Raw genomic sequence first — 23,009 nt, 5'->3', positions numbered from 1 at the left:
TGATATGACCTTTGAATTTGATGGGCATAAAGTCTTAACACTGGTGATTATTACACATCAGTATAAAAGATACATCATTATACTATAAACAGTATTTCACATTCACATGAGAGGAAAAAATTTATCACAGTTAAGATAGTGCACCGTTTCTGTATGATGCACATTGACAAATGAGAGAGTTTATTTTCAACTCTGTTTGTCAAAAAAATCGTAGCTTTAAGGATATCTAAAATTTTTGAAAAATTATTTTTAGTATGAAACGTACATGTATAATACAAAATTCTTTCGAAAACTGTCTTAAAATGAATATATTTAGAACAGCTGAATAAAAAATAGAATCAATATTTAATTGCGACAGTTTACAATAACTACAAAGTCTGGTATGCACTATGATTACAATACATAAATGTCTACCCTTTTACTATAGCAAGATATACGTATCGAAATTATCAAAATACGCTTTACCTCAAATTTTTCTGCCTTGTCATTCAATGCATAGGCATCGGAACCGGGGGGGGGGGGGCATTGGGCACATAGCATCATAGAGGGTTCAGCCCCCCCCCCCCCCCCACTTTTTCTCGCAGGAAAGGTAATTGTTCCGAAATTTACCTTGAAAAGATGGAAATATTGAGAAGTTGGAGTCACAGTTACACTAGCCACCCCCCCTCCCCGGTTTAGGAATTTCAAGTCCTGTGGAAAAAAATTTATTTGGTAGGTAAGAATTTTTTTTTGAACTATATGTTAAGCCCCCCCCCCTTCCCCCCACGGATAAGGATTTTCATGATTTTGGAAATTAGTTTAACTTTTTTTTTTTTTGGCTTGCCAAGATCTCGGGATTAGTCTAGCCCCCCCCCCCCCCCCCTCACTTTCAATTTGCTTCCGACGCCACTGCGACGTGTTTGATGGGTTTGGTTTACATTATTTTCTTTAGATAATGGATTATAATTAACTTTCACATAATATACTAAGCCATTGCTTGGTGTATTTGAGAAAATGTTTTAGATAAATAATTGTGTTTTGTATACTACCTTGAATAAAGTGAAGATGGTTACAGCGCAATTAAAGGAAATGGGGGATTTTCTATGGAGTTTTTTTTTTTTTGCCACAATCTAAATTTTAAAAAAATCCAAAAATTAAAAATCGATCATCAAAAGTTAATTTAAAAAATAAATGATAATCATGTTTAATTTACATTGTAGTACTGTTTAATATGTACATGTATGTTGATATATCGTATGGAATTTTTCTGCCTATAAATTAAAAAAAAAAAAATAATGGATGTAAAAATCCAATCAATGACGTCACGCCGCGCATGATCAATTTAGACTAAAGGCCGCTTTCGACGCAGGGGGAAGGGACTCAACCCAACAGTGCCCCTGGGAAATTCCAATAACTGGACACTGCACGTGTAAACTGATGTGACATCGCGATATATCAGGACTTGTAGCTTTATTTAATGGCCGGCAAAATAAGTCGAGACGAAATGGACGACAGCATGGATTACGAAGAGGAGGCCGGTGAAGGTATCGTTGTTTAATTTCCATAATTAGCAGTCCCAAATTATCTATTGTTGACAAGAGACAAGTTAGTGATCTGCTTTTATGTGAGTTATTTCGTTATATTGGTAAACGAGTCAGAAAAACAAGCAATTCTTCGTTTTTTCTAACTGATGGACCGGTATTTGTTATGTATTTTGAACCACGAGTTGGAGGATTCCCCCTTGTTCATTTGCATACATGTTACCTGAAATATCTCTCAAAATAGGGATTTTCCCGTCAATTCTGACGTAAATATATCATTGACATCATTTCAGAAGAAAGGGATAAACAAATTTTCACAAAATTGTGGGATTTTTTTCAAATAATTTTCATTGTGTAGATTATCAACGATCGATGGGCTAAATATCGAGCTATATATCTAAAGCTTCACATAGGATACTGCGCATGCGCTAAAAGTAATTAATGAGGTCGCGTTAGGGTAAACATAACATGCATTTGTAACATGCAGCTAGATACAGGTCTTTTATACATCTAAAGAACTAAGATTAATTTATTAAACCACTTGTTCAAGTCTATTTCTTCAAGTTTACTGTACATTCCATGTCTGCACGTGTTCACATACTGTAGTTTCAGTTTCGTTTTAGCTTTAATAATTCAACATGTTCAATACTCAATAGTGCTATAGTTCTGTATCTAAATAAACTGTTTTTACTTTAAATACTAAATGGTTATAAGATGTATATATTTTCCATACATATTTGTAAAACATGTGTTCAGGTTAGAACACAATAATTAACAAGAACTTGTTAAACTGTCAACTTTCAGTTGATGAGTCGACCGTATCTTCGCCCACTCCATCCCCCCGTCCTGCTCTCGCAGCAGAAGTACGAGGGTCCAGAATGGGCGTGTCCTGTAAGTTCCCTAGATCTGTGTATCTCCTGCTTCAGCCATGTTCAATCAGCTGTATGCAGTAGTGTTGCATGTAGGGATATTCAGAGAACTATGGTTTGCATGTTCTATATGTGTTGTGACCACGTCATTACTCTTATATCTTGATATTTACCATATTAACTTGTATTTTAGAGAAAGGATGGTGATAATCTTCCATGGGCGGTTCTTTAAACATTGATAAGAGAAAACATCAAAACACAATTGTGTGTCTTGCAGACATCATTGTGTATCATTGACTAAGCTGTCACGATACAAATCAAGTCATTATTTACAGTAGTCATAATCAATCATAATGAGACACAAATCAATCATTTAAAAATAGTTAATAAAAATGTAAACAGTTTGAATTCAAACTATTGAATTTAAACCAATCAATGCTATTTTACTCTTTGAATTTTCTGATTTTAAATTGATGAGTTGCATCATGGGAGTTCATGAATAATTCAATTTTTTTTAAGAACTAAGATCTTTTGAATATTATTTTTTTCACAGTGCTGAAATCCTAACTTATGAATGATCATATTTTTGATTTTGGGAAAGGAGGAATCTAATTTTAAGAACTGCCTGAAAATATTATAAAGATGCAAAATGGCTGCAGTTGTTGCTTTATTTGTGCTTCACAAATCTTGTGAATCCTCCATTTTGTCAGCCTTGGCAATGAAAAAGTTCATACTGATGCATAATATGCATAGCATGTGGTGACTGGTCTGAATGATAATACATTGTAGTATATTCATTTTGTACATAATTGATAAGTACATACATCAGTACACAGGGCTTGAAATCAGTTGTAACACAAAGTCCAAACAATAATCCCAAAAAATGGGGAAAAATCAATCAAAAATATAAAATAGCTTTTGTATGAAAAGGAAGTTTGGTGGCATTTTGAATGCTATGAAATACACATGAAAATCCTTTGTCTAATTTCATTTTATAATAAAAAAATTAGTATAAAAATGCAAGGACAATATCATTGCACAGAAGACTAGGTTAATTTAGCCAGTTATTTTCTTTTGAGAGTAGACTGATTTTTATTGGGTTTTTGATTATGAACAAACACAGAGTAAACTCTGGCAACATTAGGTGTAAGCAATTTGAAATCAATCAATTTTGCTCTAAAACTTGCAAATTTATCATTTATTTGTAGTGTTTATTATAAGATTATTCTTTCTTTCACTATTTGTATAACAGCATTGCTTCTTGTGTGTTTGTGGCACAAACTCTGTGCACAAGTTTCTCAAAAATCTACACCGGTGTTAATCATGTTAAGATTTTTTTTTTGCCAGAAATAACTCAACTGTTTGTCAAACACTGTCAATTAAACTTCACAATCATTGCAGCTTCAAATTGTCAATGGCAAAATGTACACAGCTTGCATACATGCATAGATGTGCTGTAAAATCTGGAATCATTATGGTGGTGTTATTTAGCTGATGTTATAATGTCATGTTTAGTTGATATTCAATTTGTTGGATTTGATGATACATGTACTGGTTTTAAATGTGGGTTGAATGTTTTCCATTAAGTGTTAAAATTTACATATTGTGTGTTTTAGATGAAAGTTTTGGTGATGAAGCTTCGTCTGAGAAAAAAGGAAAGAAGAGGAAGAAGAAGGATAGTGAAGAGAAGAAGAAGAGAAAGAAGAGCAAAAAAGCCAAGAAATATGAAGATGATGAGGTATCTAATGTAAATACAAAAAATTTATGTTTGGACATTTTTTAATGGCTCATAAATCATAAAAAGAAATATAGTATACAATCTACATAAATATAAATTTTCATAGAATAAAACTTGAAAGCAATGAAGGTTTTTTTTTTGGGGGGGGGGGTGTTGATTGATAGTGTATTGATTGTTTATGTTGTGTGTTTAGGACTATGGCTCTGGAGTTCCTGACGAGGAAGAAGAGGAATTTGTTTCCTCTAAGAAAAAGCGACAGAAGGACAGAGGGGGAGGAAGCAAGGTAATACAACCTCATGCTGTAGGTAATACAACCTCATGCTGTAGGTAATACAACCTCATGCTGTAGGTAATACAACCTCATGGTGTAGACATATTTTTTCCCCAATTGCGATTTTAGATAGATAATGAATAAATGAATAAGGCTAGCACAGAATCATAGAGGTATCATAATGGAGAGCTTATAATTCATATTTTGATTCAAATGACTCATCAAGATTTTGAATGCATTTTTGAGACTGAGTAGTGCATACTTTCTAATGTAAATTAAAAAAAAAAAAATTCCACATGGAGAATATGAAGGATAATGCAATATTTGATCAACTATCATCTTGAAATTTAAGGAAAAGAAAAGCCCCTCAGATCAGATAGCAGATGAGCTTAGTATTAACAATGTGGATATACCCTTTGATGATGATGACTACATCTCCCTCAACAACTACAAACTGTTCAAACAACACGTACAGCCTATCATACAGAAGGCCAATCCTAAAGTCGCCATGGCGAAAATGGTAACACTGATTGGGGCCAAGTGGCGGGAATTCGCACAGATCGTTGCTCAGCGTAACAAAGACAAAGACGATGGAAGTCCGTCAGAGAGGGAAAAGGGGGACACGTCAAGAGACGGGGCGACGTCTGACAAAGAGGAAGAAGTGACGGACACGGAGAACAGAGACAATGGTAAGGATAGGGAAATTTTAGAAAAGAGTTGTGATTGAATAGAATATGTGGGTATTAAAGAGTCTGGATGGTCAGCGATCTATCCATCAGATCAGCCTTAAAATCTAAAACATGATATTTTTTACAATACACTATCATTAAGGGAAAAAAGTCAAATATTTAAAATTTAAATTTTAAACATTTTCCTATACATGTATATTTATACAGTGTTCTAAAGGAGGTAAATATAGCCTAAAAGATGGCAACATCAATCCAGCTCTTGATGTTAATGTAGTTATTTATAGGTGGTTAAATTAAAATTGTTTGCTTTGTGGATCGATGAGTATTGATGTTTTGTTACTGAGGTAGTTGTTTGTTGGTGTAGATGATGACACAGAGCCTCACAGTGACCCAGTGCCAGAGGAAACAAGTAAAAAGAAGAGGAAAAAGTCCAAGAAAACGGTACCAGCCATCAAGATTAAAATCGGCAAGAAAAAGCGTGGAAGAAAGAAGGCTGCATCCGTGAGTTGCCCCAAACATTTTACCCTACTCTATCAACATTTTATTATATGATATCAATATATTTCTACATTTTATCAACACCTTAAAGGGACATGGTCACGATTTTGGCCAAATTATAATTTTCTTATTTTAATATTTACAATGCTTTAAAAATCCATTTCTTTTACATGTATGCTGAAGTATATTGATGTTGTTTTCTGAGCTATGCTAGACTTGCAGGCATTGTTTCCACAGGATGATGATGGTGTTGGTTACGACACCAGTGACGAAGAATTCGAGCGACAGCTGGAGGAGGCTTCCATTCTCGAGGAGGAAGAAAAGGCTGCAGCCGAAGCAGCCCCAAAAAAGAAATCCAAGACGAAGAAGGGGAGAGGGCGAGGGGGGAAGAAGAAGACAAAACTAACCAACAAGTATCCCACCGACCCTGATGCTGACGGATACGAGGTAGAGGTTCGCTCACTCACATTATAACCTTTATGTTGTCGTAAATCAGATGTACTTCCAAAGATAAGGTTTCAATATTCAGCTTGTTCATGCACCCTTTACATAGGGCACATTTTGAATTTGCTTGTTTGTGTTAGCAGTTGAATAGTTTAAGGATGATGAGATACAATTTCTTCTTCTCTAGACGGAGCACCAAGATTACTGTGAGGTGTGCCAGCAAGGTGGAGAGATTATTCTGTGTGACACCTGTCCCAGGGCGTATCACCTGGTGTGCTTTGATCCGGAGCTAGAGGAACCTCCAGAGGGCAAATGGAGCTGTCCACACTGTGTAAGCATGCTAATGTCATTGCTGCTTTCTGATTTCTGACTAGTTACAGTGAATTAAGGATATTGTACAGTAATATATATAATATATATAATGTAACTAATTCATGCTGACATTTCATTTCCCGAATCTTGAAATTGTATTATAATTGAAATGACTAATGGAAAGAATGAATCAAAATGCTTGTCTCTGTCACTTGGCTACAACTGTATAGAAGTCTTGTATACGGATATGATATATTAGATTTTCTGATTTCCTGACCTCACTTTGCAGGGGTGTAGTTCTGTGTAGCCCAGTGTAGTCACAATTACTGGCAGCTACATGTTTTGTAGGAAGATGCAATTCTATGAAACAGAAGTCCCACTAATTGATGATATTGTATACATTCAAGTTATTTAGTATCTCTGATTTACCCTGACTGATTATAGGAAGGGGTAATTCTGTCATATAATTCTCTCATTTACTATTTATCTTGACTGTTTGTATATATGGTATATTAGTCATTTAGTATCTCTGATTTACCCTGACTGTGTTGTAGGAGGGTGAGGGGATCAAGGAGCAGGAGGAGGACGACCACATGGAGTTCTGTCGCGTCTGTAAGGACGGCGGCGAGCTCCTCTGCTGTGACACCTGTCCCTCGGCCTATCACGTCCATTGTCTCAATCCACCAATGAAAATGATTCCTGACGGAGAGTGGCACTGCCCGAGATGTTCTGTGAGTAATTCATCCTGGGATTATTCTTTGCATACAGTTTCATTTGTAGTTGCTAACATCCATTGTACATGTGTAGTCAGGGTTATAATTCTGTGTTTATCATTCAATAGTGCGAGCCCCTGAAAGGGCGGGTAGCAAAGATTTTGACTTGGCGTTGGACGGAGCCGATTCAGGAGGAAGGGAAGATGGAAGAGCTGGACCACACCCACCCACACCTGCCCGCCTCCACCAGAAAGGTAAACCAGCTCACCTGGTGGTCCTCCATCACCTCTGTTTTCTGTGTCTCATAATAAAATTACAGTATAGAAATGTCTACATCTTTAATTCTCTGTTTTAGTTTTTGTCTGTTAAATGTTTGTGTCATTTAAAGTTATTTTGATTTAAGAATAAAAAAATATTCTTTTACATGTATCTGTAAAGTGTTTTCATGTTAAAAAGTTAATTGTCTTTTGAATTCTTAAACTTGTGCATTTATATATATGTAAATGAAATATGATTCACTGTATTGGAGAGTCGAAAGATTTTTGCTCCTGCCTGTTAAAATTCTCTTTGGATTGTTTCAAATGAGGTTTTTCTGGCTCTCCAACAGATTAACTGCTCTTGTTGTTTGTTTGACATGAGCCAATAGACTTGTTTCTTTTCTTTTGAAGTTAATGGTAAAAAATGGGGGCAAATATGAGCCCATGGATTTACAAAGATTAATTGAGTTGAGCAATAAGGCAAGTGAACGGCATTTTCTTTTCATTTGCCGGCAAGTTGTAATATTTTGTTGTTATATACACTCTCTATCGAGACATTTATCAGCGTTAATGTGAAGTCAGTCTTTTGACATTTGATTGGTCGGTCAGGGTCCCATTGGCGTCCGTAGTGCATGACCTCTGTGGTGTAACAGATAAAATATCCCCTCACTCCTAACTCTTGTTACATAGATACCACCTCTTGGATTTTCTTTCAAATTTAAGAGAATTAATACAATTACATATTGAGACTCTATGAATGATAAATTTTGGTAGTAGAGAAGCATGTGAACTAGATTGAAGGAAGCTCTGACATTCTGTCTCTCTGTTTGTTCCTTGTGTTGTTAGATAGCGATCTTTATACTCTAGCATGTTGGAGATTTAACATTTTGTATGATTCATAAAATAAATGATTTTTGATTTAATTTGTTTGTATGTAAGTATGTAGCCTTCATTGTGGAATGAGAAATGATAGTTTCTATGATGTGCTTTGTAGAATCGTAAACCACTGAGGGAGTTCTTTGTCAAATGGCACGACCTGTCATACTGGCACTGCAGCTGGATCTCAGAATTACAGGTAAGTATCGAAATCTTCAAAGCCGTGTCTTTTTATTGAAGCTGTTGTGTATGTGGAGTAACTTTTTACCACTGGTTTAAGAATTTTCTACAGAATAAACAGACTGTAACTCCAAAAGAATGAAATAATCTTGTAACTAACTGTAATAAAGTTTTGTCTTCTTCAAAATTGATCTTGTAATTATATGTAGGTACCTGATTATATTACTCTATAGGTGTACATGTGAAATAATGATGTTAAAGGTAATGATATTAATGTTGTTTTATTGACAGTTGGATGTGTATCATCCGGCTATGTACAGAGCATACATCAGAAAGAATGACATGGATGAACCTCCTCCACTGGAAGATGGCAGTAGTTACGGAGGGAAAGACTACAAGAAGCAGAGGAAGAAGAATCGCAGGAGGAAGGACGAGGAGGAGGAAAAGGAAGAGGAAGATGATGACAGCAATCTGGAGGAGAAGTTCTACAAATACGGAGTCCGGCCGGAGTGGCTCCAGATCAACAGGATCATCAACCACAGGTAGACTGTAGCATACAATGTAATACTACATGTATATAAATAGTGCCTGTTTGCTAGGGTAACAGTTCAAATTGACACCCCAAAAAAACTATTTCAACTGACGCGAAGCGAGATGACAATGGTTATTGAGGGGTGTCAATTTTAACTGGCACTCTCCCATTTAGGCACTATTTATCTTATTATACTGAATGTCTTAATTTTAGAGAAAATTTTACTGCTTTTATATAAAAATGACTTGAATTCTACAGCTATGTAAGTACCGGTATTACAGAGAATTGTGTATTAGATACACATACCCATGATAATAGTTCTGATTCAATCAACTTTTAGGATAATAACCAACGATGATAATAACTAACTATAATTTTAGGATAATAACCAACTTCTTTTTTCTTGGAATCACAGACAGGGTAAAAACGAGACATGGTACCTGGTGAAGTGGTGCGACCTACCATACGACCAGTCAACATGGGAGAAAGAAAACTTAGACCTCCCAGAAATATCCAAGCACATCAGCCAGTACGAGGCATTGAGGTATGTCTTGATAGCTAGAGGTGTTGTGTAAGTATGTTGTCCGATTTGTGTTGACTGCTGTTATTAACTTCTGATAGCCTCACAAGATCTACAAGGTCTACATATAATGGTTTGACATTTTCAGAGTTCTTATGATGGGTGATAAACGAAAGAAAGGAAAGGGAGGAAAAAGGAGCCGAGATGGGTCCGAGATCCAGGTCAAGATGCCGCCGTCTTACCCCTCCACAGATGTAGGTTTATTATCCTTTGTCTTGATGTCTGATAGGCAGAAAAATTTTAAATTCATGTTTCTCTTGTGTTCTAGTTTTATTTCAATCATGAACATTATCAGTAGCTACGGAAATAATTTTTGTTAATGAGTAAGTGTATAATTTTGTAAATTGTGTTGAAACAAACGTTTACATTCCTACAGCTGAGGAAGAAGTGGGAGAAGCAGCCCGCTTACATTGACGCGACAGGAGGGACGCTTCACCCCTATCAGCTGGAGGGGGTCAACTGGCTGCGGTACTCCTGGAGTAACGGGACGGACACTATCCTAGCCGACGAGATGGGGCTCGGCAAGACCATCCAGACCATCGTGTTCCTACAGTCCCTGTATCAAGAGGTAACGGTCAATCAGGCCTTTGTAAACTCACACCATCGTATTTTAACTATCATGGTACCTAGATAAGACAGGATTCATGCACTTGTCTACAATTTGATTTACATAAAGTTTCTGAAAACACTGGCTGTAAAATATACATGTAATTTCAGTTCTACATGTAATTTTCTATATATAAAAGTATAATTTGATTAAGTTGTGTTATTTTTAAAATTCAGGGCCATTCTAAGGGGCCATTCCTGGTCAGTGCCCCTCTGTCCACTATCATCAATTGGGAGAGGGAGTTTGAGTTCTGGGCCCCCGACCTGTATGTGGTCACGTACATCGGGGACAAGGACTGCCGATCTGTCATCAGGTACTCTACCTCCTCAACATATTACTAATTACCATTGACATTTTTTATACAGTGATTCATAGTAGATTGTATGTATACATTAAATTTCTTTAAAAAAATAATTGAATGAATTACTTAAAATCTTTGCAGAGAACATGAATTTTCGTTTGAAGAGAATGCAATTCGGTCGGGAGCGAAGGCGAGTAAGCTGAAGTCAGACTGCCAGGTGAAGTTCCATGTGTTACTGACATCGTACGAGCTGATCAGTATCGACAGCGCTTGTCTCGGCTCCGTGGACTGGGCCGTGCTAGTCGTAGACGAGGCCCACAGACTCAAAAATAATCAGTCCAAGGTAAGTCTTATGATATGTCAAGATTCAATTACAGAGAATGTGAAAAAAAATTAACTGCAGATTTGTAGAGGCAGAGTTATTTTTAAAAGAAATTTTTAAGTTGCAGTGTACAAATGTACATGTATGTGTGAATAAATGTTGGTTTGAAAAGATAAAGCAACGATCCATAATTGAGACATCATCTTTGTTGTTTTCCAGTTTTTCCGTATTTTATCCAACTATAAGATTGGTTACAAATTGCTGCTCACTGGGACACCATTACAGAATAACCTAGAGGAGTTGTTCCATCTCCTCAACTTCCTCAGTCCAGATAAGTTCAAGTAGGTCTGCTTTTATAGAAAGATAGATTCATTTTTCCTTGTTAGTTAAAAACTACCCTATGAGAAGTGAATGTTGTTAGCAACACGTGCCATATTTGTTTGATTATGAGATGTTAAAGTTTACCATAGTTTAAGAGTTTATGAGAAGTGGAATGTGTTCACTGATTAACTTTGTTTGTTTTTTTTACCAGTGATCTGACGGTCTTTTTGGATGAGTTTGCTGATATTGCCAAAGAAGATCAGGTGAAGAAGTTACATGACATGTTGGGTCCTCATCTACTGAGACGACTGAAAGCTGACGTACTGAAAGGAATGCCGTCCAAGAGTGAGTTCATCGTCCGAGTTGAGCTCAGTCCAATGCAGAAGTAAGTAACTTATCTCAAGATCATATTCAGTGTCCATTATGTAAAAAAATTATTTGGGCCTTTGATCAGACTTTAACTTGAGTGTACATTGCTTATGTAATATCAATATGTTCTTTTTTATAGGAAATATTATAAATGCATCTTATGTAATATCGATATGTTCTTTTTTATAGGAAATATTATAAATACATCTTAACACGGAACTTTGATGCACTGAATTCCAAGGGAGGTAATCAAGTATCACTGCTCAACATCATGATGGATTTGAAGAAGTGCTGCAATCATCCATATCTCTTTCCTACTGCTTCTAATGTAAGTAGATGTATTGCAAAAGTTATGTAAAAATAAATTATACTCTGTGGTTTGAAAAACAAAATGTGCAAACATTTCTTGTGCATATTATTGTACACTTAATAAAGAGTTAGGAACTGGAAGTAAACCCTATGATTTATTTGATTGCAGGATGCCCCTAAGCTGCCAAATGGAATGTACGAAGGCACAGCCATGACCAAGGCGTGTGGTAAACTGGAGCTTCTGTCCAACATGATGAAGAAGTTAAAGGAGAAGGGCCATAGACTGCTCATCTTTTCCCAGGTAAATACTGAATACAGGTGTACCTGAACAGGTGTAGCGATTACCTCGTCTCTTCACAGGTAGATAATCTGTAAAGGTATATATTGTGATAATATTTACACTTACTTGTAATCAATAAGCTAAAGGAAACATGGAATTAAACTGTCATTTTTTAACTTTGTGCAGATGACCAAGATGTTGGACATACTTGAGGATTTCCTGGAGTACGAGGGCTACAAGTATGAGAGGATTGATGGAGGGATCACGGGCTCCATGAGGCAGGATGCCATCGATCGATTCAATGGTAAGTGGAATTTCACGTCATGAATAAGACACAAAATTGCTCAAAAATAACTGTAAATAGTACCTAAGTTTAACAAACCATTTTTTGTTTGGCAGTTCTTAAAATACTTAAATAAATATAGAATGATCATTGTTTGTTGGGACCATTGGAAACACTTGCCCATGAATTTCTATCCCCATGATCACATATACATGTACAAGCATTTGTGTAATATTTACTAAAATTTTTCCGATTAAACAACCAACAAAATTTTATCCCATGAAGCAAGAAAATTTTGGCTACCCATGATCATTGACCCCACCATGAATTAAAATGATACCACGGTATTAGTTAAAGTATAAGACTTTAGTACTGAGGGTTTGTAGTGTAGCACACATTTTTGTTAAGCACTTCTCAATGTATCCTTTGTTCCTCACTGTAGCACCCGATGCGCCTCAGTTTGCCTTCCTGCTGTCGACCCGTGCTGGGGGTTTGGGCATCAATCTGGCAACAGCGGACACTGTCATTATTTACGACTCGGACTGGAACCCCCACAACGACATCCAGGCCTTCAGTCGTGCCCACAGGATCGGTCAGGCAAACAAGGTCATGATCTACCGCTTCGTTACTCGTAACTCGGTGGAAGAGAGGATTACCCAGGTCTGTTGTTTTTTCTCACTGCATATCCTTTGTTACAGCAATAAAGGAGATAAGGGTTCAGTTTATCATTTCTACTCTCCTATGTTAACTCATATTCTTCTTAGAGCAGTGAAGCTGTTAGGGGTTCTGTTAATCAATCAATCTAAATGCATTGTAACATAGAAGTGCTGGATTTGCAGGTGGCCAAGAAGAAGATGATGTTGACCCATCTGGTGGTTCGACCAGGACTGGGTAACAAGGGCGGAGCTATGTCCAAACAGGAACTGGATGACATCCTCAAGTTTGGGACGGAGGAACTCTTCAAAGACATGTCGGAAAGAAAAGGTCAGAAACTTGGATATTCTAAGACTTTTAACATGTCTATGACGATCATTAAAAAAACAACAAAATACATGTATTTACATAACTAGCAAGATTTATCTTTATGTTATACAGAGGAAGAAGAGGCTAGAATTGTGTACGATGATGAGGCCTTGGACAAGCTGTTAGATAGGACCCAGGCAGGTCAGGAGGAGAGAGAGATGGCCATGAATGAATACTTCAGCTCATTCAAAGTGGCCACCTACGCATTCAAGGAGGAAGAGGTCAGACTTGTAGCAAAATTAATATTGTAGACCTGTAATACATAGCACGATCTGCTATATTGCTGATTTTTTTTGATATTTTTTTTCACGTTTGAAGCTTTGATATATCATTTAACTTTTTTACAAATTCAAATTTTGATATAACAATACATTTGCATTTTTTATAAAATAAGAAAATTGTGGTAAAAATGTGTGACGAGTTTTCGTTTGATTGACAGGAGGAGGAGCCAGAGACAGAGGTTCTTAAGCAGGAGGCAGAGCATGCTGACCCCGCCTACTGGGAGAAGCTTCTCCGTCATCACTACGAACAACAGCAGGAGGACATGGCCCGAACCCTGGGGAAAGGCAAGCGTATCCGTAAACAGGTCAACTACAATGACGGCATGACCGGTCACGGAGACGACGACACCTGGAAAAATAACTTCTCCGATATCGACTCGGACTTCAGTGCAGCAACAGGTAAGGGAATTCAAAATGTCAGCAAGTTGTCTTGAAATGTAGTGAATTCAATGTCATAAATAACTTAACATACTGAATAACAGCAAATGATCTTGACTTGTATAAAAAGTTTGGAATTCAGCATCTTTTGATAAATCAGCAAACTGAATCTTTGTAGACAATGATGAAGATGATGACGAATATGAGGATTCAGAGAAGAGTAAGTACACATGTACTTAAATGAAAACAAATTAAATTTTTGAAGAAAAGATCAATTGGAGAAATTCAAGGTTATAAATGTTTTCATATGAGATTTATTGTATGTATACTTTTCATCAGACAAGCGAGGGAGCAGACAGCGAGGTTCGGAGAAGGACCGTCCCTTGCCTCCGTTACTGGCGCGTGTCAACGGGCAGATTGAGGTACGTCTTACACTTGATAATTTCTAACTAAATAGAGTCTGAACATGTATTGTTACCGTTTATCCGTGGTTTTTTTCATGTGTCAAAAAAATTACGAAGATAGGTAAATGTGCATCTTTTTGTTTGCATCAGTCATTTTTTGTGATTGAAAAAAGTTTCTAATGGCAAACAATACCAGATATTATTTCTGCATACTGAATGTTTTTTGTGAAGTAAGAGTTCACGCAAAAAAAGCAAAAATTACCTGATATATGGTTTGTTTTTGATATGAATATTTGCAGTTGTTTAAACAATCGTCTCAACAGGCACACCATCACATGAAATGATCTTATTTTATATTCTTGTACAGTGTACATGTACATGAGATTGATTCCCGTCTTTATAAATTCTGAATTTGATGGTAAGGCATGTCTGATTGAGTGTGGGGCATAGGCTCAAGTCATGCCTGTGTTATTATTCATCAGACACAGAGAAACTTAGGCATTATTTAGGGAGGACAACAGAACTGTGTTAACCCTTCATAAGGCAATGCTTTACAGATATTATATTGCATGTATATAGATGAGTTCTCCCTACTCAAAGTCCAGGGCTGTGTAATTCTAGTGTTCTCTGGTTTGATACAGGTGCTTGGATTCAATGCACGACAGAGGAAGGCTTTCCTGAATGCTGTAATGAGATATGGAATGCCACCACAGGATGCATTTAATTCACAGTGGTAAGATACAATATCTTTATCAATAGGAAATCATTTTAGCTTCATCATTTGTATGCATTACATATATATCTTTATGGAAACTGTCATATTAGTTAAGTGTTCATTTGGAACTTTCTACTTTATAAAATCTCGTAATCTTTTATGTCATCTGGACTCAAAATCTGAATTAAACCATCTTATCTGTAGGCTGGTGAGAGATCTGAGGAACAAGTCAGAGAAAGTGTTCAAGGCGTACGTGTCGCTCTTCATGAGACATCTGTGTGAGCCGGGAGCAGACAATGCAGAGGCTTTTGCTGATGGTGTGCCCAGGGAAGGGTTGTCAAGGCAACATGTTCTGACAAGAATTGGCATCATGTCCCTGGTCAGGAAGAAGGTGAGGCTATTATAAAATATGACATCTAAGCCCCTATGCATTCTTTCAAAGGATCCCATGATCCTTATCTTCTAGCAAAAGAAACTAACATTTCTGAGATATTTTTTTCTTAAAAGGTCCAAGAGTTTGAACAGATTAATGGTTTGCATAGCATGCCCTACATTTTGGCCACTAAAGCTCTTGAACTTATGAAGAAAGAAGCAGTCAGCAAATCTCCCGCTCCTAAATCCCCTGCTCCTGGAACTAAGGAAGAGGAATCTGACTCCAAGAAATCTGAGGAAGGAAAGGATAAAGCTGAGGACAAGAAAGATGAGAAGGAGAACAGCGAAGAGGAAGAGAAGAAGACAGAGGACAAGGAGGAAGTCAAGTCTGAGGAGAAGGAAGAGATCAAGAAAGAGGAAGTTAAAGAAGAGGAGGAGGAGAAAGCAGAGGAGAAAAAGGAAGAAGAAAAGGTATCTAAGAATTGATTACTGTACACCAACCCTTTTATAGTCTGAACCAGTCCTTAAATAATGTCTTTTTTGTTTGATTAAGAATATAAACATAGATTTGGTCCTGTAAATAAGTCACCATGAACCAGTTTATCAATGGAAAATAATAGATTGGTTTACAGTGCCTTTTTTCTGCAAAAATTCATATTGATTGTGTGTGTGATATTGACAGTATAGTTTATACATATTGCAAGTATATTCAAATATACTTGTAGTGTGTTTAGTAAAATTAGGAGCGATTTAGAAAAAGCAATAAAACTTTATGTATTTATTAGAAGGAAGAGACACCTGCAGTGAAGGAAGAAGAACCAATGGAAACAGAAGAGAAGAAACAAGAGGTCAAGGAAGAAAAAGAAGAAAAGATGGAGACAGATGAGAAAAAAGAACCTGAAAAAGAGGCTGACAAGGAGGAAAAAGAAGAAAAATCTGACAGTAGGGGAATAAGTTGTCTGGTTGGGGAAATTTGTTAAGGCAGAGAAATTAGATTTCAGGGTGGGGAAATTGGTTGTCTGGGTGGGGAAATAAATCTTCAGGAAAGATAAGTTGGTTGTAGAATAATACAACAAGCTAATTATCAAGTGGGAAAGGCTGATCCCTTTTAAAACTAAACTAAACTCATTTTATATAGATTGCATTTGACTTCTTCATAAATTCATTTACAATTATACATAAACATGTACTTTGTAGGTGAAACTGAGAAGAAGGAAAAGCAAGAGAGCTCAGAAGAGACCAAAGATGAGAAAGAATCCAAAGATGAAAATGAAGAGAAAAAAGAGGAAAAATCAGACGAGAAAAAAGAGGAGAAAGAGGACAAATCAGAGGACAAGGAGGGTGAGTTTAATTAGCTTCATGTGGGAGATTGAAAATGGAGAATTAGGTCAGTAGGGTCTTGTTTCTTTATTGAGGTGCTATATATGTTTGAGAATTGCGAGACAAAAAGAAAGCTAGTTTTTTCTTCATTTTTCCCTTCCTTAACTCTGGATAATTTCTTTTTTATATCTTTTTAATTTGTTGTTGTTGTGTACTTACAGAGAAGAAGACTCCAGAAGAGGAAGTAAAATCTGAAGTGAAAGATGAGAAGGATAAAGAAGATGATAAGAAGGATAAAGAAGATGAGAAGAAGAAGGAAGAAGGCAATCAGAAGTTCATGTTCAACATTGCTGATGGAGGATTCACTGAGCTGCACACGCTGTGGACCAATGAGCAGAGAGCTCTTCAGCCTGGGAAGGAACATGAAGTCTGGCATCGTCGCCATGACTACTGGCTCCTGGCAGGAATTGTTACGTATCCTTCATGGTTAAAAAGAAATTGTTTTAAATATTATGTAAAGAAATATTGAATACATTTTAACAGTTGATATATTAAGTCCATATAATCCTTAATTGGGGTGAAGACATGGCTATGGAAGATGGCAGGACATTCAAAATGACCACAGATTCCAGATCATCAACGAGCCATTCCTCAGCGAGCAAGGAAAGGGCAACTTCCTGGAGATAAAGAACAAGTTCCTGGCCAGGCGCTTCAAGGTAAAAAATACTCGGCAACACCACTGTCTGGTTGGCTGTAATGTAATGATGGTATGACATAGGTCCTATATGTTCCTGTGTATAAATATTAAGGCCCTATACATGTTCCTATGTATAAACATGTAGGTCCTATACATGTTTTTGTGTATAAACATGAAGGTCCTATACATGTTTTTGTGTATAAGCATGAAATGTGATGATGGTATGACATAGGTTCTATACATGTCCCTGTGCACTAACATAACCTTGTTAACATTATATTTTCAGCTCCTAGAGCAAGCTTTGGTCATTGAGGAACAGCTGAGGAGAGCAGCTTATCTCAACCTGACACAAGACCCCAATCATCCAGCCATGGCTCTCAATGCCAGGTACATGTCCACAAGACTTTTTATGTGATGTGTAAATTGTAATAACTTCATAAAGGAATGCTCAGTGCACAAATAATTGTGCTTTGTAAACCAAGTTCTGTTGAACTTTTTGTGTTCAAACCTTTGTGTTTATATATAACTTAAATATCTCTGTAGATTTGCTGAGTTGGAGTGTTTGGCAGAAAGTCACCAGCATCTGTCTAAAGAATCTCTCGCAGGCAACAAGCCAGCCAATGCGGTTCTCCACAAGGGTCAGTACTCGGTTCACTCTGAACCTCCTTCACACACAAAGTAGTGTCAATCTAAGCTATTGAATCCCCATAAGAGCTGGTTGATTGCAACAGTCGGTCCTCTTTTATTGTTACAGTTCTGAACCAGCTGGAGGAGTTGCTGAGTGACATGAAACAGGACGTCAGTCGGCTGCCCGCCACGCTAGCCAGGATCCCCTCTGTCAGCCAGCGCCTGGCCATGTCTGAGAGGAGCATCCTCAGCCGATTGGTCAATCCGGGTCAGGCGGCGGCTCAGTCTACCACTCCTGCTACTACAGCATCCGCCTCATCATCCTCCTCATCCTCACATGCCTTGCCATCAACCACAGCGGCATTCCTCGCCCAGGCAGGTCTACCAGCAGGATACTCAGCAGCAAACTTTCCTGCCGGATTCAGACCACAGTTCGGTCTCCCTCAGTCCCCATTCGGTCAAGGTGAGAAACGATTTGTAACCCTTATACTGAGTTCTGGCATGTCACTTGGTTGCTGCCATTTTCCAGGAAAGGTTATTCACATTCACGAGTTTGTCATCTTCTTTCCTGTGCTTTTGCAGGACCTTTGGGTTTCCCTTTGATTCCCAACATGCCAAGTCAGCATGATATTAGTACAACAATTTCTGCCATCTTGAGTCAGAGTGGTATGTGTATGACCTTGAAATGGAATTCAAGGTCATGCTTGGTTGTTGTCTGAAGCTTGCCTTTTCTTTCCATTTTCAATTTTGCATTTGATCAATATTTGTACTCGTAGATGGGCTGTTGAATAATCGGGTCTAACACTTTAAATAAAAGCAAGGATGGCTTGACTAGGCTCTGGGGAGGTGTTTCTGGTAATGCTTTTCTCTGTCCTGGATAAGATCAGAATGGTTTTTGTTATAATGCTGTATAAGTTAATATTTTTTTGTTATGAATTTTAAAGATACATTTCTTTTGATCTTTCCTTTTACTTCCTCAGTGATAAAGATTTCATTGATAAACCCTAGAAAATAATTCCATTTCTAATGCTTCCGCATGCAATCCTGTACTAAGTTGTGTTTTGTGCTGCGTTGTTTGTAAATGTAGATGGTGGACTAGCCATTACACTTCCTTAATCAGCTCTCTTGTTGCCATCAGGAGTTGACATCATTACCTTTAACCTGCCTTGCTTTCTTTATAGGTCAGCTGTTGGGTCAGTCTGGAGCCATGAAATCCTCAGCCACCCCAAGCCCCTCCCACAGATCCCCAGCCTCAACCCCAGGTAAGTGTCAGCTCTCTCAAAACAAATTAATGAAACGCTGCTAAATTTACACTTGTTTTATAGAACTTGATTTCCAGCATATATGCTCTGTATAGTTTGGAATACACTAATGTCATTACTTTGTTTTATGGAAATTGATCTCTCTCAAATATCCCATGTATGTTTGGGCTTCGTTACCAACTTGTCTTGGTTTTTGCCGAGTGTAGGACCTCCCACTTACGATCAGGCGACGGCTCCATTTCTGCCCTCTCCAGCTGACCCCTTTACTTGGCAAGTCAGTGCCGAATCTGCCGCCAAATCAGCCATGGAATCCTTACTGGGGCAGAGCTTGGCCCAGACTAAGGCAGGAGTGGCATGCTTATTGTCTAGCGACCCCCGACCTTTTGTTGTAGTCTAAAAAGATTTTCATTTCTTAGCAGGATCATGACCTAGGTTTTCGTTTTGCTTTGATTGATAAATTCATTCATTCATTACAGCTTTTGCATTTTTGATGTGCCTTTTATTAGGGCTTTGGTCTGCATTGTAAATTTTTTGAAAGACCTTGAAGTAAATTGGATGTTAAGATTTGATTGTACAGAATATGTAGATAACTATGCTTAAATTTCATAGAACTCAGTTGGTATACATGTATATGGAATGACCCTATCTTACAAGCTTCAATTTAAGTTTTTTTTTTTAATTTGAATTACATGTAGTATGCAAATGTATCCAATCAGGGCTTTGATTTTATGTTTACAAGTCATGAGAAAAGTTTCTGACAGTGTTGTAGCTTTGCATGACTGGACTAAAGGCTGGTGATACCCCACCACACTTCGGGTCATGATATTGTCCCTAGAAAGGAAAATCATAGTATATGCTTGTTGTGTTCAATTTGTATTCTCTGGAAGACTTTTGATGGATTTTTCTTAGGAAATGTTAAGAAAAAGTCGTCCTACAAATTAAATTGCATCTCGTTTGCTTTGAGTATTCTGGTTTTGTTGTTCATCTGTAATATGATGGCAATTTGGAGTTTAACATCTGTTGTGGCTGCTTTTGATTTTCTGTAATTCCCCAAAACTGTGGTTTAAAACATGGTTTGCTGTTGTTCAGTGAACATTTTTTTCTTTTAAAATTATTGAAACATTTGAATTAAAAGAGAAATGAAATTTTTATTTTCTAACACGAAAACAGTTTTGTTAAATTGCAAATGTTGGTCTTTTTTGTTGATGAGATTTGTTTTTATTAAAGATGCCCAAGTGATTATGGACAGAAGAAAGGTAACTGTCTACAATGTGTGGACTAGATAAAGGCTTTAACCAAATCACTGCTTTAGCTTAATACTCAACTACTGGTAGAAAAGCATGGCATCCTCATTTCTGTTTAACGGGGACATGTGTGTTAGTTAATTTAGTCATTTCATTACCAAGGGATTATTGCAATAACAAAATTCTACTTTACCTCAAATATTATTTTTTTTTTATGTCTTTAGATACATTATATCGCTTGTCATTAGATTTTGCTGAATTTTGAACTAGATAAAGTTCTGAATTTTTATTTTTTTTGTATCATGTTTTCCTTGTTTTCCATACAAATAGCTTTTACTTAATATATTTTTTAAAATCTTGGCATGTTTCTTCAGGGAGTCATTTAACATCATGTATTGCTTCTTAATATCCATGTAGATATTGTAGTATTATTTTATACCTCCATCGCCGTTATATCAAAATCATACTAATACACACTGGATAAAATTCACTTAATATTAGAAGTGAGGCTTATATTAGCAATTCCAAATTGAAAAATACCAACAAATTAAAATTGGATTTACTACAATTATTTCTTCTATGGCACTCTGATTTTCAGCACAGAAAATGAAATACCTTAATACATTAAGTTCATCCTCTGTCATTTCTGTTTCAGGACAAGTAAATGGCAGTAAATCAGAGAAGGAATCAGAGACAGGAGTGATCACCCTTGGGGATTGATGCAATCTATTGACACCAGGAGGACCAGAGGTTGTGTGATGTCAAAGGCTGTAGCATTCACCACCGAGGGAATAACAAATCCATGGACAGGCTTTTCTGAAGGAAAAAAAAAACATTCCCTTTGCATAATTTTACAAAACATTGTCATTAAATGATACAAAGGAGTATTAATTGTGTTGTCATCAAAAAATCCATTACTATCAGACCAATAGTTCATCGAGATTTTACCCATCAATCATTTTGTTGCTTTGATGTGGAGAGTGTTTTTATTTTGTACATGTAAGCATTATATATATAGTCCCATGTTGCAGAGTTGTTGTATTTTGTAGTCGGATTTCATTCAATGGTGCTCCTATTGCTCTTATCTACCCAAAATACATTTTTTTCATCTGTCCTTGTTTTGAATGTGGAAAACTCTTTTTAAGACGTTGCTCTATTTATTGAATACATACCATGTACAATGTCCAAGTTTTAACATTATTTCTGGGACATTTTTTGTGGCTTTCTTCATGTTAACATCTTGGTAGTTTTATTGATATAGATTAATTTGCAATGAAATCTTTATACTCATTGGATAGGATTAAATTCCTGTCATTAAATAAATGATTCTAGCAGATTTTTGTGTGTTTATTCTCTTTCCATACTATGAATTTTGGGATTAAAGGGACTTGGACATGATTTGACTTAAAATTTTATTTTTCCATCTTCAATGTTTATACTGATAAGTATAGAAGTTTATAATGCTATGTCAAAATTTGAAAGTCAAATACCGGTATCAAGTTATTAGCAAGATACAGAGTTCATAATTCTTTGTTTTGTAAACAAAGCTTGAATATTGTCATTTTTTACATATGTGTTGTATTGGTGTAAGTTTCAATCAAATGTATCTTTCGTTTGTTAATAATAGTATTTATGAAGATATTGAATTAGTTTAAATTGTTTTTTACATGTCATTTTGTCTACAAAATGGTAATTCTCTACATTACATTTTTGTAAACAACTATAAGACTCGAGCTTTGTTTACATATCAACCAATTCTTACCTCTGTATCTCGCTTGTAACTTGACTTAACATTTAATATTTTGGTCAATCATTTAAAATGCACCAGTTAACCATTTTATACATAAAAAATTGAAATAAAATTTTTGATCTGGAATCATGTGTCCAAGTCCCTTTAAATCCAGCAGGTATGCAATGTACAGTTCTGTATTAAACACTGGCTTGAGTGAGGTACCAGTCGGATATGAAGAACTGGGCTGAGTTAAAGATTGTAGCTGCTACCCTAGAGTTAATGCCTTTATTGCTAAGCTAGCATATTGTTCAAAATCAGAGTGGCTTTGTAGAGGTTGGTACCTGCTACGATCTAGAACTCTGCATAGCTGTTGGTATCAAACCATGCCAATTCATCTCCCTTCAATCATAGTGTCCTATTTTAGGATGAAAAAGATTTCAATAATGACAGAGAAAAGTAATGCAATTCCAATATTATATGAAAGAGAAGTTGTAAAAAGATGATTTATTTTTTTATGCATACTAGGCAGTAGGCAGCTAACAGCAAATAACAGGGACCTTTATTAAAGATTTTATGAGCTCTTGGTTTATATTATTTGAAAAAAGTATCTTTATTTAAAAAATATAAGAATATATATGTATAACTAAATAATTGAAAACAAAACAATTAAAGTTTAAAGCCTC

At 36.5% G+C, this 23,009-nt stretch overlaps 1 protein-coding gene across 2 annotated transcripts; it reads left to right on the top strand.

The window, feature by feature from the left end:
- Positions 1-1,296: 1,296 nt before the first annotated feature.
- On the top strand, positions 1,297-21,992 carry LOC105345699 (chromodomain-helicase-DNA-binding protein 4). 2 transcript variants are annotated; one of them, XM_066078085.1, is made up of 44 exons: positions 1,297-1,523; positions 2,325-2,411; positions 4,006-4,136; positions 4,321-4,410; positions 4,751-5,087; positions 5,452-5,588; positions 5,808-6,038; positions 6,217-6,360; positions 6,896-7,072; positions 7,183-7,308; positions 7,723-7,791; positions 8,306-8,386; positions 8,659-8,909; positions 9,315-9,443; positions 9,568-9,673; positions 9,856-10,047; positions 10,263-10,399; positions 10,529-10,730; positions 10,929-11,050; positions 11,242-11,415; positions 11,589-11,727; positions 11,878-12,009; positions 12,175-12,292; positions 12,714-12,931; positions 13,111-13,255; positions 13,367-13,515; positions 13,734-13,974; positions 14,132-14,173; positions 14,293-14,375; positions 14,999-15,090; positions 15,277-15,463; positions 15,580-15,915; positions 16,230-16,386; positions 16,642-16,785; positions 16,986-17,238; positions 17,348-17,480; positions 17,748-17,848; positions 18,005-18,099; positions 18,216-18,551; positions 18,671-18,754; positions 19,270-19,350; positions 19,557-19,693; positions 20,578-20,606; positions 21,250-21,992. In XM_066078085.1, the coding sequence occupies exons 1-43, from the start codon at positions 1,457-1,459 to the stop codon at positions 20,587-20,589; spliced, it is 6,405 nt and encodes a 2,134-aa protein (XP_065934157.1). In that variant the 5' UTR covers positions 1,297-1,456; the 3' UTR covers positions 20,590-20,606; positions 21,250-21,992. The 2 variants fall into 2 exon arrangements, with proteins under 2 accessions (XP_065934157.1, XP_065934158.1); XM_066078086.1 differs by lacking the exon at positions 7,723-7,791 and having other exon boundaries at positions 5,823-6,032.
- Positions 21,993-23,009: the final 1,017 nt, after the last annotated feature.

This window comes from Magallana gigas, chromosome 3, assembly GCF_963853765.1.
Source record: "Magallana gigas chromosome 3, xbMagGiga1.1, whole genome shotgun sequence".
Lineage (NCBI taxonomy): Eukaryota > Metazoa > Mollusca > Bivalvia > Ostreida > Ostreidae > Magallana > Magallana gigas.
The sequence above is the reverse complement of the archived record's forward strand: the minus strand, read 5'-3'. Positions and strand labels throughout refer to the sequence as shown.

What these genes read in the sequence shown, in the direction of transcription:
- LOC105345699 (XM_066078085.1), top strand. Translation starts at nt 1,457, where the DNA reads ATGGCCGGCAAAATAAGTCGAGACGAAATGGACGACAGCATGGATTAC. An exon ending in CACGGAGAACAGAGACAATG is followed by an intron (nt 5,088 to 5,451) that starts GTAAGGATAGGG and finishes TTGTTGGTGTAG; the next exon opens with ATGATGACACAGAGCCTCAC. An exon ending in AGAAAAAGGAAGAAGAAAAG is followed by an intron (nt 15,916 to 16,229) that starts GTATCTAAGAAT and finishes TGTATTTATTAG; the next exon opens with AAGGAAGAGACACCTGCAGT.